Source organism: Sciurus vulgaris (genome assembly GCF_902686455.1).
Source record: "Sciurus vulgaris genome assembly, chromosome: 3".
Classification (NCBI taxonomy): domain Eukaryota; kingdom Metazoa; phylum Chordata; class Mammalia; order Rodentia; family Sciuridae; genus Sciurus; species Sciurus vulgaris.
This window is the reverse complement of record NC_136463.1, coordinates 149,567,708-149,586,228: the sequence shown is the minus strand read 5'-3', so window position 1 is coordinate 149,586,228 and position 18,521 is coordinate 149,567,708. Positions and strand designations below refer to the sequence as shown.

The window sequence follows — 18,521 nt, the reverse complement described above, 5'->3', positions numbered from 1 at the left end:
AGCTCTCCCACAGTCTTGGATAGGCAGAATTCATATTGTCAAAATGGCCATACTACCAAAACTGTTACACAGACTTAATGCAATTCCTATTAAAATTCAAGGGCATTCTTCATAGAAATAGAAAAGGCAGTCATGAAATTCAACTGGAAAAATAAGAGACCCAGAATAGCCAAGGCAATCCTTCACAAAAAAAGTAAAGCAGGAGACAATCACAATACCAGACTTTAAATTATACTTCAGAGCCATAGTAACAAAAATGGCATGGTATTGGCACCAAAACAGACATGAAGACCAATGATACAGGACAGAAGACACAGAGAAAACCCCACAAAAATAGTGTTATGGTTTGGAGATGTCCCCCAAAAGCTCATGTGTGAGACAATGCAAAAAGGTTCAGAGGAGAAATGACTGGCTTGTAAGAGGTTTAATCCAATCAATGAATTAATACCCTGGTAGGCATTAACTAAGAGGTAACTGAAGTGGTAGGGTGTGGCTGGAGGAGGTTGGAATTGGGGGCGTGGCTTTGGGGTGTACATTTGTACCTGGTAAGTGGAGAACTATCTCTCTGCTTCCTAATAATCATGTGAGCTGCTTTCCTTCTGCCACACTCTTCCACCATGATGTTCTGTGTCACCTTGAGGCCTGAAGAATGGAGCTGGCATTCTATGGACTAAGACCCCTGAAACTATGAGCCCTCCAATAAACTTTCCTCCTCTACACTTTTTCTGGTCGGGTCCTTTACTCACAGCAGTGAAAAGGCTGACTAAAACATATAGTTATCTCTTACTAGACAAAATTACCATAAACATACTTTAGATAAAAGATAGCCTCTTGGGGCTGGGGCTATAGCTCAGTGGTAGAGTGCTTGCCTCACACATGTGAGGCCCTGGGTCCAATCCTCAGCTCCACATAAAATTAAATAAATAAAGACATTGTGTCCATATACGACTAAAAAACAATCTTCTTAAAAAAATGATAGCCTCTTTGACAAATGATGCTGGGAAAACTGGAAATCCATATGTAACAAAATGAAATCAGACCCTTATCTCTCACCCTGCACAAAACTCAATCAAAGTGGATCAAGGATCTAGGCATTAGACCAGAGATCCTGTGCCTAATAGAAAAAAAGTAGGCCCAACTCTCCATCATGTCAGCTTAGGAACTAACTTCCTCAACAGGACTCCTAAAGTATAAGAAGTAAAATAGAAAAAAATCAATAAATGGAATGGAATCAAACTAAGAAGCTTCTGCACAGCAAAAAAATCAAGAACATGAAGAAAGAGCCTACAGAATGCGAGAAAATCTTTGCCACCTGTAGCTAGGATAGAGCATTAATCTCCAGGATATACAAAGAACTCAAAAAACTTTCACACACACACCCACAAAAACCCCCAAATAACCCAATCAATAAATGGGCAAAGGAACTAAACAGACACTTCACAGAAGTAGAAATATGATCGGTCAACACATATATGAAAAAACGTTCAACATCACAAAGAAGAAGAGAAATGCAAATTAAAACTACACTGAGATTCCATTTCACTCCAGTCAGAATGGCAATCATCAAGAATACAAGTAACAGTGAACGTTGGCATGGATGTGGGGAAAAAGGCATACTCATACATTGCTGGTGGGACTGCAAATTGGTGTAACCACTCTGGAAAGCAATATGGGGATTCTTCAGAAAACTCGGAATGGACCAACCTTTTGACCCAGTTATCCCACTCCTCAGCATATGTTGGGAGAAATCCTAGTTCTTGGCTGGCAGCAGAGAACATCTCAAGTGTGTAAACCGGTGGGGAGGAGTGTTCCACTTCAGCCACCTAGGAAATTACAAAACTCCCCCAAATTGACTCAGTATTACTAAGGGAACCCGTATAGGAACCTGGTGATCTGATCCCCTGTGGCACTTGTGATAGGGAAAGAAACCTATAAAATGTATAGCTGATCCCACAATAAACAAGTTTGCAAGCTGCTCGCCCACAGGCTTGCTTCCACCCAACTCCCAGAGTCTGGGTCTTGACTCCGCGCCGCTTAGCCTGTGTATGAGCTAGCCCGGCACAAGAGAAGCTACATCTATATACCCAAAGGACTTAATATCAGCATACTATAGTAACATAGCCACATCAGTGTTTATAGCAGCTCAATTCACAACAGCTAAGCTATAGAACCTAGGTGTCCTTCAAAAGATGAATGGATAAAGAAAATGTGGTATATATATATATATATATATATATATATATATATGTAGTGGGAATATTAGCCATAAATAAGAAATAAATTATGGTGTTTACTGGTAAGTGGATGGAACTGGAGACTTATCATGCTAAGTGAAATAAGCCAAATTCAAAAAACCAAAGGCCGAATATTCTCTCTGATATGTGGATGCTGACTCACAACAGGCTGGACTGGGATGGGGGTACAGATGGGAGGTTCACCAGATTGGAGGATAGAGGGAGGGGGATGGAAATGGAAAAGACAGTAGAATGAATTGGACATAACTTTCCTCCGTTCATACATGAATACACAACCAGTGTACCTCCATATCATATACAACCACCAGAATGGAAAGTTATACTCCATGTATATATGATATGTCAACATACATTCTACTGTCATGTATAACTAAAAAGAATAAAGAAAAATAAATTTTAAAAAGACAATCTGCAGATTGGCAGATAATACTTGCATAACACATATTTGATAAAGAACTGGTACCCTCTTAGCTGTTATTATAACAAAACTCATGAGGTTTATTTAGTTCATAGTTTTGGAGACTGAAAGTCCAAGGTTGGATGGCCCCATATATTCAACATCTGAGTGTGGCAGATGGCATCACAATGGAAGAAATGCTTTCAGAAAGATCACGTGGCAAGAGAGGAAGCCAGAGAGATTCAGGAGTCACACCTGCTCTTTGTATAACAACTTGACTCTCTCAAGAACTATGAGATCTATATTAATCTCATCCAAGGGTGAAGTCCCCAGTGACCTAAACACCTTCCACTAAGTCCCACCTCTTAAAGGGCTGACTACTTCCTAATACCATGATCCTGGAGACCAAGCTTCCAGCACATGTACCTTCAGAAAATACACTCAATCATATCCAAACCAAAGAATATTCAAAATATAAAAAGAACTCTAAATACTCCATAATAAGAAAACTTAGTTACAAAGTGAAAAAAAGATCAGATACCAAAAACGATATCCTGGCAAATAAGCCTATAAAAATATCCTCGATGTTTATCATTAGGAAATTGTAAATTAAAACACAATACCAATACACACATATTAGGATGATAAAAATTTCTGGTTGGTGGGTATCAATAGGTGCAGTCACTTTTTAAGGGAGGATGGCAGTTTCTTACAAAGCATAGGCTTACCATACAATCCAGAAATTATACTCTTAGGTTATTTACTCATTTAAGTTGAAATCTTATGTCCAGACAAAAGCCTATACACACATATTTATAGTAGCTTTATTCATAATCGCCAATAATTGTAATCAACTAAGATGTCTTTCAATAGATGAATACATAAACAAGCTGTGGTATATACAATGCTGTATTTTTCAGTAATAAAAAGATATGAGCTAACAAGCAATGAAAAGACAGGAAGGAACTTTAAATGCATATGCTAAGTGGAAAATAGCCAGTCTAAAAAGACTACATACTATATGATTCCAACCATCACAAAACTATAAGTACTCTGTAACAACAGTGTTTGCCAGGGGCTAGAGAGACAAGTTTTGAGTATGTGGACCACAGGGCATATTTACAGTAGTGAAATTACTCTGTCTGACCTTGTAAGGTAATACATGGCATTACGTAGCACATCCATACATTGCTGGTGGGACTACTACAAATTAGTACAATCACCCTGGTAAGCAGTATGGAGATTCCTCAAAAGAATAGGAATAGAACTACTGTATGACCCAGCTATACCATTCCTTGGTATTTATCCAAAAGAACTAAAATCAGCATATTCTAGTGATACAGCCACATCAATGTTTACAGCAGCACAATTCACAACAGCCAAGTTATGAAACCAGTCCAGACTTGTCAGCATATGAATGGATAAAGGAAATGTAGTATATATACAAAACAGTTTTACTCAGCCATAAAGAAAAAAAATTATAGCATTTGTTGTTAAATGCATGGAAGTGGAGAACACAATGCTGAATGAAATAAGCCAGACTCAAAACATCAAGAATTGAATGTCTTCTTTCAAATGCAGAAGCAGAGCAAAGTAAGGGGAAGAAGATGGGGAGGCCCATGAAAATAGGAGAGAGATCCACGGAACAGAGGAAGGGGATTGAGGGAAAAGGACGAGGGATGGGCAAGGGAGAAATAGTGGGATGAAATTGAACAAATAATGCTGTGTACATATAATTGATATACCACAGTGAATTTCACTTTATGTTTGTTTATAAAGAACTAATTTTTAAAAAACTCTAATACAAGGAAGACCAGTAGAATAGAGAAAGGAGGACAGGGGAAATGGGAAAGGGAAGAAGTGAGGGAAAGGGGAAGTATGGGGGAATGAATTGGACCAAATTAGTCTACATATGTATGATTATGTCAAAATGAACCTCAATATTATATATAACTATAATGTACTGATAAAAATATAAAAAATAAAAACTCACAGAATTGTATAGCACAATAAGTGAAATATAAACTATGGACTTTAAATGGTGAATCAATGCTAGTTTATCAAATGTAAAAAAATACCATTCTAATGCAATATATTAATACAAGAAATTGGGAATCGAGAGGAGTAAATGAGAACTCGGTTTTTTGCACAACTTTTCTTTTTCTTTTTGCAGTAATGGGGACTGAACCCAAGGGTGCATCATTGAGCTGAAACATGGTTTCACTAAGTCACCCATGCTGGCCTTGACTTTGCTATTTCACCTTCCTCAGCCTTCCAAGTAGCTGGGATAACAGGCACATGCCATCACACCCAGCTCTGCACAATTTTTCTATAAACTAAAAACTGCTCTAAATTATTAAAATAGCTAAAAAATAAAAAATGTTTTTAAGATGAACAACCATGCTTTTATTATTAATTACTGGTAAACAAAGTTCTCTATGGAAGACAGTTTTAAAGATAGCAATGCTTACTAACTGAAGCACTATCATCTGTAATTTTTAAAACAGTTTTTCCTAAAAAGTGTGTTTACTTCTCTGGTTTACATAAAAGAATCTTTTAAATATAATTTGACCTTTTTAATTTGGACTAATGTCTATTACTACTCTGTCAGGGAATTCTCGTGTTTTAGGGCCACTGTGTGATATACTGAATAATTCTTCACTCTTCTGTTTTTAGCAGCAAATTTTTAGCCCAACAGCTTTTAGCAATCACCTATGTGGTAATTCCCAAAACTTAAACTGAAATTCAGGTTTCAAGGTAAAATTAGATAACCTTATTATGAAAGGTTTTAAACAATTTTAAACAATTTTAAACAATTTTAAATTAAAAGGCCTTTCCATGAAGGTGTCCACTTATTTGTAGTAGTATATGGGCAATCACATGAACATGAGCAACCACATGTGAAAACTATTTCCTGTTGGGTCAGAGGGCATTTATTTATTTCCAGTTTTATGGCAGTATTGAGGGGAAAGGAAGTCTGTATGTCATGTAAGGGCATACACTTTCACTTGAATTACATGTGGCATATTTTTAGTCTTCCTAGTACACAGTCACATATTTTCTTCTTCAAAGGATTCTTTTTTCATTCTCAGTTTCTACTTCCTTGATGTCCCCTCTGCAGTTTCAACCTTAAGCATCTTTTTGTCTTACCTCCTGAATTTTAAGGTTCATTTTACGTTTTGTGGTCTTCAGTTCCTCTTCAATAATAGCTGCAGTCTTCTAAAAAATAGGAAAAGAGGTTTTAAATAATCTAAAAGGAAAGTAATGAATTGTCTAAGGCTTATCAGTGCAAATAAATAAGTAATGAATTGTCTAGGCTTTTTTCCTTACATTAAAAATAAAAACTATTTTAATATGGTTTTAAATATTCCTTGTAAGTCTGAAGTAATTATTACAGTAAGATTTTATTACTTTGACTCACAGTGTCTATCATTTCATCTTTTAGATCATAAATAGTGATTAATCACACCTACCTTTCATGTAAAATTCAATAATCAGAGAAATTTTAATGACATATTTTTCTTATAGGAGAAATCCCTATTTTTCTAAGAATGATTTCTTCTGTCTTTAAATATTATTCATGCTTAGGAGTTGAGGACGAAAACCACAGCTTTCATTACTTATTCTCTTTTTTGTTATTAGTATTAATGGTATCACAATCCCAGATGTAAAACATCATCATTTTGGTCTTCTTTCCTACCTTCAATCTCTGTCCAGCACCATATTCTATAATATCTTTTTTCACAATGTATCTCTTACCTCTTTCCTTTCAAAATACCACAACCCTGTCAGACCTAATTTTGTTCAACCCAAATAATGCTGTAGATTTCTAATTGGTTTCCCTGTGTCCAGTCTCCTCTCTCCATAATCAATACTCTATAATACCCCCAAATTGGCGTTTCCTATTTTCATTATGTCATTTCTGTCTCAAAAATCTTAATCCGTTCTCATAGGATCAGCCCAACTATTGATTATTCTTGCTATGGAGATGCTCTAAAAATGTGATCCCTAGCTAATATTCAACTTATTGACCACAAATTCTCACCCGTCAGGTTAGTTTATATATTTCATCCTAACTGCACCCAGAAGAAAGATGTAGGTTCAAACACGGGTTATAGGAAGAAGATGAGCACATGGTAACCGTGGACAAGTGACTTCTAAGTCCCAATACTCTTCTTGATAAAAATATAAATAGGAATAGTAATATCCTACTTCATAAGGCCTTGCAAAATAATATCTTTCATACTGCTTGGTCCCTGGAAAGAAAACAATACTCTTGAGTTTTTTTTCCCAGTAGACCCTATTTTTTGCTGTCTCTGTGTGTGTTCCCGGAAATGTTCTTATCCCTCCACTTCACCTTCTCAAGCTTCAGCTTCAGTCTTCTTTCCTGAAGGCTATCTAATCTTTCTAGATAGGGATTCCTCACCCTCTCAAATGCACCTGAATACAAAGGCCTTACTCTGCAATTTTTTTTTTTTTTTTTTTTTTTTTTTTTTTTTAGGGTACCAGGATTGAACTCACGGGAACTCAACCACTGAACCACATCCCCAGCCCAGGATCTCACAAGTTGATTAGCACCTCGCTTTTGCTGAGGCTGGCTTTGAATTCTTGATCCTCCTGCTTCAACCTCCTCAACCTCCTGAGCCACTGGGAATATTCACTTATTCTCCTAGACTGTCCTCTAACATTTCCTACACTTTTTTTCCCTATGTATCATGCTATGCCTTGTTCTTCCAACTAGCATACAAGCTTTTGAAGAGCACAGACTACTTCATACCTCTGGGCGCTGTCTCTTGTACAGTATAATGACTCTATTTAAAAAAAGAAATCAACCACTGATAGCACACAGTGATTTCAGTTATCAATGCAGGTAAATGTCAAATGCCAAGAATCCTCACACAACACCAACTATTTGTTTGGAACTGGGGACTGAGGCCAGGGGTGCTTTTCCAGCAGCCTACATCCCCACTCGTTTTTATTTTTTATTGTGAGACAGTTTCTCACTAAATTTCTGAAGCTGACCTGAAATTTGTGATCCTCCTGCCTCAGCCTCCAGAGTTGCTGGGGTTGCAGGTGTGCACCACCATGCCTGGAGACAGCAACTACTTTTAAAAGTCAGTTTTATGGGTCTGTTATTTCCTCCAGCTAATAGACAAGAGTAAGTTTGTGCTTCAGAACTCTAGACTCGAACCTTTGTCTCCGAGGCAATTTCCAGAGTGGCAGTCAACCTCTGCACTTCATCTTGTGCCTTGTCTTCTTCCTCTCTTACATCTCTCAGTTGCTGGCGCAAATTCGTCACTTCAAGATGTAACAGCTTCAGGTCCTTGGAATGTTCCTCCTGAATTGTGTTCAATCGATCCTTCAGAAAAGCTGCCAAGGGGCATCAACAGTAGAAAGAAGGTCAGCCAAGGAAGAGAATCATAAACATATCAAATGCCCAACAGGATCAAATTTCTGATGATTCTCTTCCCTATACCTGTTTTCTGTGGATTCAAATCCTTTTCAGTTTGCAGGCGAAAGATATTCATCTTCAAGGACTGAATGAGGCTTTCCAGATGGCACATTCGATTTACCAAAAACTCACAGTTCTTCCATAAAATATCTTTTTTTCCTGGACGAATTATTTCATTCTGGATAGGACCAAAGACTTTCTGGCTGACAGGTTCTTCTAAACAGTCTGGAGGTTCCAAATGACCTCTGGACAAAGATCCCAATAAAACAATATTATGAAATGTTATTTGTAGTATGGTAATCCCACCCACTGAGTCAATGTAATCTTCCTAAAGAGCAGACAGTAACATCAGCAACACACTCTCCCTCCACCTATGAAGGCACTAAATAAACATTTATACACACATTAATTCCCTTTAACAGAAAGTCAGAAATGAAGTGAGAGATTTTTATAAACAAGTCTGAAAAAATATCCACATCGAATGAGTAGGAAAAGCTGAGGCACAGTTGGGCACAAACCCCACGTGGGGCACTGCACCCTATAGTTAGGAAGGAATCCCCAACCCCTAGCTTCTCCCTGATGAGACAGGATTTAGACTACACTTTTATAGCACTCTAACTCTAAGGTTCCCCATGGTGTGGCTCTTAATTCACCTAGCTCTAAGAGCAGCTGGAATTAAGTATATATATATTTCCCTAGACCACAGAACTAAGGGCGATTTTATGTGATGTGTGCACATTTCCAGGGCTTATACATCTTCCAGGCATATACATCTCTCTAGACCATAGAAAGAAGTAAAAGTTTTTATGAGAATACACAAACTTCCAGGGCTTAATCCCCTAGGATCAAAGCAGAGAAAGGACTAAAACTCACAAGTTCCCAGTTTCTTTGTGAAAGGGATGTGCCAGTGTACTCTGCCACTCTGTACAATGATGAAAGAAATAGAAGATAACACAAATAAATGGAAAGATATCTTGAGCTCATGGATTAGAAGAATTAATACTGTTAAAATATCCATACTACTCAAAGCAATCTATAGAGTCAATGAAATCCGTATTAAAATCCCAATGGCACTTTTCACAGAAATAGAAAAAAAACCTTAAAATTCATATGGAACAAGAGAGCTACATAGCTAAAGTAATCTTGAGTGAAAACAAAGCTGAAGACATCACACTACTTCATTCAAACTATATAACCAAGTTATAACATTCAAAATACCAGGGTACTAGCATAAAAAGGCACCAAATAGGATGACCCAGAAATAAACCCACATGTTTATGGTATATTGATCTTTGACAAAGGTACCCAGAACACACAACAGCAAAATAACAAACTTTTTGGAAAAAAAAAAAAGGTACTAGAAAAACTGGATACTCACACACAGAAAAACAAAATTGGACACTTGGTTCACACCATGTGCAAAAAAACTGATTAAAAGACTTAAATGTAGGGCTGGGGTTGTAGCTCAGTGGTAGAACACTTGCCTAGCATATAAAAGGTACTGGATTCAATTCTCAGCACCACATATAAATAAATAAAATAAAAGTCCATTGACAACTGAAAAAAAAAAATCTTAAAAAAAAAAAAAAAAAACTTAAATGTAGACCTGAAACCAAAACCACTAGAAGAAAATACAAGAGGAAATATCTGACTTTGGTCTTGGCAATGGTTCCTTGGATATAATTCCCACAGCACAGGCAGCCAAAGCAGATAGACAGATGGGTTTGCACCAAACTAAAAAGCTTCTGCACAGAAAAGGAAGCAAAAGCATGAAGAAACAACCCACACTGGAAGAAATATTTGCAAATCATAATCTGATAAAGGCCTAATATACAAAATACATGAAGAATTCAAGCTCAAATGACTCAACAGAAAGAAAATAACCTGGTTAAAAAATGGACAAAGAGGGCTGGGGTTGTGGCTCAGTGGCAGAGTGCTCACCCAGCACGTGTGAGGCACTGGGTTCGATCCTCAGCACCACATAAAAATAAATAAAATAAAAGTATTGTGTACATCAACAATTAAGAAAAGTATTTTTAAAAATGGACAAAGAACCTGGATAGACATTTCTCAAAAGATGATATTCAAATGGTCAATACGGATATGAAAAAATGATCATCCTTGTCATCAGGTAAATGTAAGTTAAAACCAGTCAGATATCATCTCACACTTGTTAGAATGGCTATTATCAAAAAGATGAAAGAAAACACATATTGATGATGTGGAGAAAACTACATCAGCATTGTTGGTGGAAATATATATAAATTATATAGCAATCTTCTAAAACGGCACCTCGAAAGAACTAAAACGAGCATTACCATATGCCTCAGCAATCCCACTTTGGGTATATATCGAAAGGAATTGAATTAGTATGTTGAAAAGCTGTCTAAACTCTCAGGTTCATCACAGCATTACTCACAATAGCCAAGTTATGGAAACCTAAGCATTCAATAACAGGTGAAGGGATAAAGAAAATATGAAACATACACACAACAGAATACTCTTTAAAAAAAAAGATGAAATTTCTGTCATTTGTGACAGCACGGATGAATCCAGAGAACATTATGATAAGTGAAGTTATGTACAGAAAAAGACTATATAATCGCACATCTTAAATTTTAAAAAGCCAACTCATAGCAGTGTTGAATAGTGATTATTAGTGGATAGGACTGGGGGTACAGACAAGGAATGAAGAGATATTAATCAACAGGTATAAAGTTTCAGTCAGATAGGAGGAATAAGTTGTTTTTGCAATGCTGGGGATTGAATCCAAAGCTCATGCATGCTAGGCAAGTGCTCTATCACTAAACTGCATCTCTAGCCCCCAGGTCTAATTTTTTTTTCCTTTTTTTTCTTTTTTGTTGTTGAGGGGTTAGAGGAATAAGTTCTAACAATCTATTGTACAGTATTGATAACTATAGTTAATGCCTTTTCTTTTTCAAAATTGCTAAAAGAGATTTTAAATATTCTCACCACAAAGAAATAAGTATATGAGGTGACAGATGTTAATTAGCTTGATTTAATCATTCTACAATGGATGTATCATAATATCACAGTATATCCCATTTTAGTGAATGTTTACAATATTTTATATTGCTTCAGCATCCCTTTTAAGCTTAACTTTCTCACACCGAAAGCAGTGCCCAGTCACACTTGACAGTTTCCAATATTCTATCCCACCTGAATGGCTACAGCTGGTGGCCAGAGATAAAAATGCAGAGACATCTCTTCTGCCTAATGGACGGGGCTCCCTGCTTTCCTGATGCTTCCTTTACACAGACCATTCACATATTTGCCCACAAACTTCTCAATCACAAGATGACAACCTGGAACTAGTGCCTGCTTGCTTTAAATCCATCAAATAAAGATCCCTGCAGGAAGTCTGTTTGGATAATACCTACTCCTATAACCAAGTTGATCCACAGACTCCTATTCTTTCTCTCTGCCTGTCTCCCCATTATGTGGTTAGGGGGTGGGGGGCTCCAGGTATATCCATAGGGTGAGTACTAAAAACACTTAAACTTTCACATTGTGGTTGTGTCACTGAAGTCCCTTGTGGGCAATCCAATTCCCCTAATGGTGAGGTTATCCCCAAGGAGATTCACGCAGATGGCTCCCTTGCTGGTGTTCTTTTGTCTGGGATTCTGGTGGCTGCTGGGAACAGTGGTTACCAGCTGAGTTGATCAAGAGACTCAAATAGTTTCATTCAAAACACACATAAATATATAAGATTATCAATTAAAAATAAAATTGAAAAATTAAAAAATTTATTCTTTAGCTAAAGAGCACTTATTAGCTCCTCCAAACTCAAATATGGAAAGCATTATTGGGAAAAGAGGATGAATGTAAAGTGTGATGAATGAAGATCACTACTTTTTAGTGGTAGTCTTTTTTTTTTTAAGCTTTATTTTATTTATTTATATGTGGTACTGAGGATTGAACCCAGTGACTCACACTTCTTTGGCGAGCACTCTACCACTGAGCCATAAGCCCAGCCCCAGTGGTCTGTTTTAATCTGAACTTTTTATAAGTTTTTTCGGCATGTCAAAACAAGTGATACATAAACATATTAGAGGTTAATTCTATACTGGTGAATGAAGAATTAGTTAATATTCTATATTAACATACAGATATGTCAATATAAATATATTCACATTTTTAGAAAAATCTTAAAGTCATAATAACATTCCTACTGTTTTACCAACATACTTGACACTGTACCAAATGTTATCTTTTAATGCAAAAGTTAGTTACTTGATAGGTGTTGTAATACCAACTACATTAATTTTGTCTTAATGAGAGAAACAGGTTTTTTTTTTTTACAGAAATCATAGCAATACATTCAATATTATCTGTGTAAGCACACAGATTTCTTACACTGTTGATAATTCAACTTTAAAGTCAGTAACTTCTTTAGCAGTACTAGGAGACAAACAGTTCAGTTCTTTTGTGAGTACCTCATTCTAAATTATGAAATATTTAAATATTTCAAACCTCTGAAAATATGAAGACTAAACTAATGGCATGAAGTAACATTTTAGATTTTTTTCCTTAACTGATTTTAAAATAAAAACTAAAATGTTTTTAATTACATGAAAAATTACATTTGTTTTTAATTGTACATCAAAGGGGGAAGGATTTTCAGTTTTCATACTTAACACATTTTAAATAACTATACAGATGAATAGTGGCAGTAGCTGTATCACAGAATGACAATTCTATCTTGCATTTATTTTCTCATTAATACCCGAATGGTCATTTCTGAATTGTTTTATAAATATCTACTTCATTGCCTACATCACAGTGACTCCCTGTTACTAAGCAGTGAAGCAAAATTCATCATACAACAGATTTAGTTCATTTTTCTTTGTTACCTTTTTTCACCGTAGTTCAACATAATTAAGTCATCCCTCAGAGAACTGGTCTGTTCTTCTACTATTCTCATCCTTTGCTGAAGGACTGTGAATGTTTCAGAAGCTGTAGCATTGATATGGGTTGGAGAGAGGATTGGCCTACACATTGTAGTTTCCATATGCTCCTAAGATTAAAGTCACAGTATTAGCGTGGTAGGGTCTATTATTTTTCAAAATAGTACCCACCCCTTCCTATGAGAGTATTAATTATCACTGTCCTGTTGAACTCAGGTGTAGCCATGTATTCTGCTTTGATTCCTTAAGTGTGGGTAGAAGCTTTAAAAACCATCTCTTTTCCAACTTCCCCAAATAGGGCCTGCTCCATATGCCAGGATCATGTTACTACATAAACTAATGAAGTATAACCTGGATAACAGAAGGAAGAGCTTCTAAGCCCCTAGGGCTGGTTCTGCTAAAAAAAAAAAAAAAAAAAGTGCTGGAGTTGAAGTTACTGATTGTGTCCAGTAGGTGAAAAGGTGGGGGCAAGGGGATAACAATGGAGAGATACCAAATGGGTTTCTCTCCATTTTATTTTCTGTTTCATAATGTTCAGCTACTACCGACCTAGAAATAAACCAGGCGTAGGGTGGGAAGAAAAAGTATGGAAAATGTGGTGAAGGGGGCTTGTGAGGGCACAGTTGAGTTAACATGCCCAGCATCCCCTATAGGTGGCACAACCAAGTGGTACACCCTGGCCTGCTTTAAGCGGAAGTTTGTGAAAGGGCTTTGGGGAGACTTTTGTTGTCCTGGTAAAAGGCCAGAAACAATGGCACCTCCCCCTTCCTTTTCCTCTTATGATGCCCAGAGCTCTCCTTCAGTCTTCATGCTGTGCCTCACACTTAAATGTAAACAAAGAGCCCAGGGATCACCAGTATATGAAACACAAGGAAAAGGCCAGAACAGCTCCGCTTAAGCTGACAGTTTTTGGCAAATCAGTAATCTTCAAACTCTGCTCAAGTGAGGAAAAATAAACTTTTCCTTTTTGTTTTAATCACTTCTGAAACATTGTAGTCTTGGGCAACAGTTGGTGGAAAAACAGGTAAAAAAGAAGAAGTAAAGGAATAAACAGTGTGGGGGTGAAAAAGGTGGACATTTTCTGTGGCAACTTGTTAGGCCCAGGTAGCTGGTTATTATATACAGAACTGCCCACGTTCAGAAGCCAAGCATATACTAATACAAATATAGAAGAAGTCTACCTTTAGAAAAAAATGTAGGAAATAGAAATTTTCCCCATATATTTTGAATTTTTTCATGTAATTGTGTGTCTAGTTTTGTTGATATTTCCCTAAGTAAGGTACCTATGATCTGCATAAAATGCTTACATTTACTTTATAAAGTATACAAATTCAGCCTAAAAATAAAACTGAAAACAATTCAAATTCAGCTGTTTCATTTGCTTAAAAAAGATAAAGTCCACATGCTGAGGTAGGAGTTTGGCACCCATCTAACCCTTTTCCAGACTAGAGCTTCTCAGGCTTCCAGAAAAGAAAGCTACTCTGGAACAAAAAGGAGGAACCAACTTGACCCCCAGTCTTTTCGGGGAAGGGGGCTAATTACAGGCCTGTAATTTCAGCAACTGGGAAGGCTAAGGCAGGAGAATTACAAATTCAAGGTCAGACTCAGTAACTCAGCAAGACCCTATCTCAAAATAAAAGATAAAGGGCTGGGGATAAGGAGAGATGAAGTACCCCCGGGTTTAATCCTCAGTATATAAAAAGGGCGGGGGTGCGGAATTTAGCCTAAGGAAGGGGAGATCAAGATGACTGGAACACTGACTGGCAGTAGGCAGGAGACAAAGATTTTAAATTAAACAACATGGGATTGTCCTTGAAATAGACTCTTAGTCAGTGAGGATCTCCTTCAGAGAGTAAAGAAACTGCTGACTCAAGTAAACAAGGCAATCTAGCTTTTGGAGATTTATTAAAATAAAACAGGGCTGACAGTTAGTTGAAAACCCTTCCTCTAAACCACCTCCCCTCCCCAAAACCCACTTGCCTCATCCCAAAGGGGAAACAAAAAATAAACAATGTCAAGGTCAGGAGAGCCCTGGAAGCAAGGCAGGGGTGGTGATTGCTGAATAGCAAGAAAAGGACAGAGCCTAGAGAGTCATTAGGGAGAGCCCTTGAGTATCTAGGAAGCTGTCAAAGGAAGTGTGAGATAAAGACTTGGTATCCAATGCATCCATCTTTTGAGTTCAGACTTAAAAATCAAGAGATTCCCACTTTCACTACAGTTACTCTTATCATTGCCTGTCCTCCCCTATCTGGTAAGTCTAAAGGAGAGGCAAGCAGAAATGCCACCCCCACCACATACACAATCCATTGGCCACTTGACAGATCAGATCCTTATAACTCAAAGAAGTACAGTCTTACAATAAGTCTATTTTTAATTACTAATATTCCAGGCAAAGAGACAATAGCTTTAATATATTTGTACTTTGCTGGTTTTATAAAGGAGTAAATATATATATATACATATACATACGTATAGGTGTGTGTGTGTGTGTCACATCCCCAGCCCTATTTTATATTTTATTTAGAGGCAGGGGCTCACTGAGTTGCTTAGAGCCTCACTTTTACTGAGGCTGGCACTGGCTTTGAACCTCCTACCTTAGCCTCCCAAGGCACTGGGATTACAGACATTCACCATTAAGTCGGGATCTAAAAAGGAGCAAATATTGAATGTGGTCTTAAACCTAAGTCCTGATGATTGACAGTAACAATAAAAATACTAAGGGGCTGGGGTTATGGCTCAATGGTAGAGCACTCACCTAGCATGTGTGAAGCACTGGACTCGATTCTCAGCACCACATATAAATAAATTTTAAAAAAGTCCAGTAACAGCTTAAATTTTTTTAAAAAATACTAAGATATAAACTTTCATTTAAAAAAAATTCATTCACATGAATTCATTCAATCAAATGAATCCAGTTCTGTCTCAATGTTTAGGGAGAATATTTCCAAAGAGCTTCTAGGCAGTTAACTTCATGGAAACCATGCTATGAGAAAGACAAATGTCTTAAGAAATATATTAGTAAAAGCCAGATGACTTTGAAAAGGAAACACTTGTTTCTGTGCACACAGGCTCCATTCCTACACCTAGCAACTGCTATAACCATATGCTGTCAGTTCCAAAATAGTAGTAGTTAAGTAGTCGATATTGTTTATCACAACCACTAAGTTCAGTCAATGACATTATCTTCATTCACTCATACTTCTATCAACTATTTCCTGAATGTTTAACATGAGCCAGATACTGTTATAGGTACTGGGGAATTCAGCAAATGAACAAAATAAACAAAACTCTCTGCCCTCATGGAACTTATATTCTAATTGAACAAGATAGACCTGAAATAAAATAGTTGCTCATTGATAATAAAGTACTGTGGAAAAAATAAGAGAATGGGATAGAGGCTGCAGTGCGGACTTTAATTTTAAAGAACAAAGTTTTAAAGAACAAAGTTCCTCACTGAGATAATATCTGACCTCCTGAAGGAGGTCAGGTGTGAGCTCTATGGATATCTTAAGAACAGAAGGTCCAGAAAGAGCAAATGCTAAATACAAAAACCCTGTTAGAATATCTGATGAGTCCACAAATATAGTTAGTTTGATCAGTGACAAATGAGTGAAGGAGAGAATAGTGAGAGATGAGGTCAGAGGGATAAAAATGGGAGACATGTAGGGCCTTGAACACCATTGTAAAGGTTTGGCTTTCACTCAGCAATTCAGAACCCACTAGATGGTTTAGAGCTGAAGATTGTCATGACCTAATTTACCTTTAAACTCAATCACCCTGGGTCTTCCACCCACAAACAGTAGTAGATGGCAAGGGCAAAGATAGGAGATACTGCCACCTAGAACCAGGGTGATAACAGTGGAATAGTAAGAAGTGGTCCGAGTCCAGTCATAATTTAAAGATAGGTTTTTGATCTGAATATCCAGCAGGATGGTGTTACCACTTCTATTGGTATTACCAATAGAAGCCTATTAGGACCCATTTTGGCCAGATATAGTGGTACACACCCGTGATTCCAGCAGCTTGGAAGGCTGAGGCAGAAGGATTGCAAGTTTGAGGGTTTCCTTAGACCCTAAGCAACAATAGCAAGGCCCTGTCTCAAAATAAAAATGGCTGGGATGTGGCACAATAGTTAAGTGCCCTGGGTCTATTCCCTAGCACCAAAAGAAAAAAATATATATATTTGGGGGAAAGACTGAGTTGGTTTAGAAATATTTAATTAAAAACAGGTAAGATGCCCAATACATGATGGAATTTCTGGATCTGGAGTTTCAGAGGAGAGGTGTGGCCTGAAGACAAATTCTGAAGTTAATTCTACATGGTGCATGAAATCATGAGACTGGATAAAAAAGTATTAAAGGATCTGGGCATTCAGAGATAAAACAAACCAGGTACATGATGCATGCACGTGTCCAAGACAGATTAACGTGAGCGTCTCCAAAACCAGGTTAGATTCTTAATCATTTTTCTGTATTGAGAGTCTAACACAGTACCTGGGATATCATGGGTGGCAAACAGGAGGACAATTCAATACAAATGTAGCGAATGTCTATGCTGTCCTAATAGGATATTCTTTTTGCACAACTAGGGTTTGAACACAGGGCCTCTACCACTGAGCTACATTCTCAGTCCTTATAAATTTTTGAGACAAGGTTTCGTTAAGTTGTGGAAGTTGCCCTCAAACTTGGAATCCTCCTGCCTCAGCCTTCGGAATAGCTGGAATTACAGGCATGCACCAATGCCCGGGGGCTAACACCTATATTCTAGTAAGTAGGCCATGGAGAACAACTAGTGGTAAAAACCAAACATTAACGTCAAAATGGCTTTCCCAGGAACCTATAACCTCCAACCTAACGCATAAATAAAGATGGAACCGGGGCTTAGCTAGAGGCCTCAGCGGTTAGCCTCCTCCCTCGGCTAGAGCCAGGACAATGCAAATTTAGCTCCTAAACGATGTTGACAGGCATCGAATGCAGAAACGCCTGAAATCCAGGGAGTGGGACGGGACTCCGCCTGGGAGCGGAGAGGGCGTCAGGGAGAGGTAATGGTGGCCTGGTCTGAGCCGTCTGCTCTCCCTCCGAAGCTCGGCTGCCTCACCCCGGAGTCCATCTGCCCGCCGCTGGCTGTGTCCCGCTGCAAGCAGGCCGGTTTCCATGGAACTAACACTGCACTTCAAACCAACCCGCTCGCCGAAGGGGTAGCTCCCGTACGCAAGCGCAGGCGTGGCAGGGCATGCCGGGAAGTGCAGTTCTCCCGGCCCTGCAGGGCCCTCCGCCCGGGGCGGGACCCAGGCCGGAATCCCGCGACGCGCGGGGAACGTGCAGCCTCGTGGCCCGGATGACGACAGACTCCATTGTGCTCGCAAGCGGGGCACGCCGGGATATGTAGTTTCCGCCCTCTCCCGGCGGAGGGCCAGGTGTGTCCACTTTGCTGCTGGTACCAGTTGTGTTCCGCTAATTTTGGCAAACCTTTGCCCTGCCGTAGCCGGA

The 18,521-nt window shown here is 38.2% G+C and overlaps 1 protein-coding gene across 5 annotated transcripts in view; it reads right to left on the bottom strand.

Moving 5' to 3' along the window:
• CCDC150 (coiled-coil domain containing 150) overlaps positions 1–18,240 on the bottom strand; it is a 111,807-nt gene extending 93,567 nt beyond the window's left edge. For 4 of the 5 annotated variants that reach the window (XM_079132571.1, XM_079132573.1, XM_079132574.1 and 1 more), the window contains exons 1-5: positions 18,130–18,240; positions 12,979–13,142; positions 8,129–8,349; positions 7,844–8,022; positions 5,803–5,871 (exon numbers count right to left, since the gene is read on the bottom strand). In XM_079132571.1, the coding sequence (XP_078988697.1) occupies positions 5,803–5,871; positions 7,844–8,022; positions 8,129–8,349; positions 12,979–13,142; positions 18,130–18,141 (645 nt within the window). In that variant the 5' untranslated portion in view covers positions 18,142–18,240. The remainder of the gene's footprint in view (positions 1–5,802; positions 5,872–7,843; positions 8,023–8,128; positions 8,350–12,978; positions 13,143–18,129) is intronic. The other variant, XM_079132572.1, reaches the window with a different exon arrangement.
• Positions 18,241–18,521: the final 281 nt, after the last annotated feature.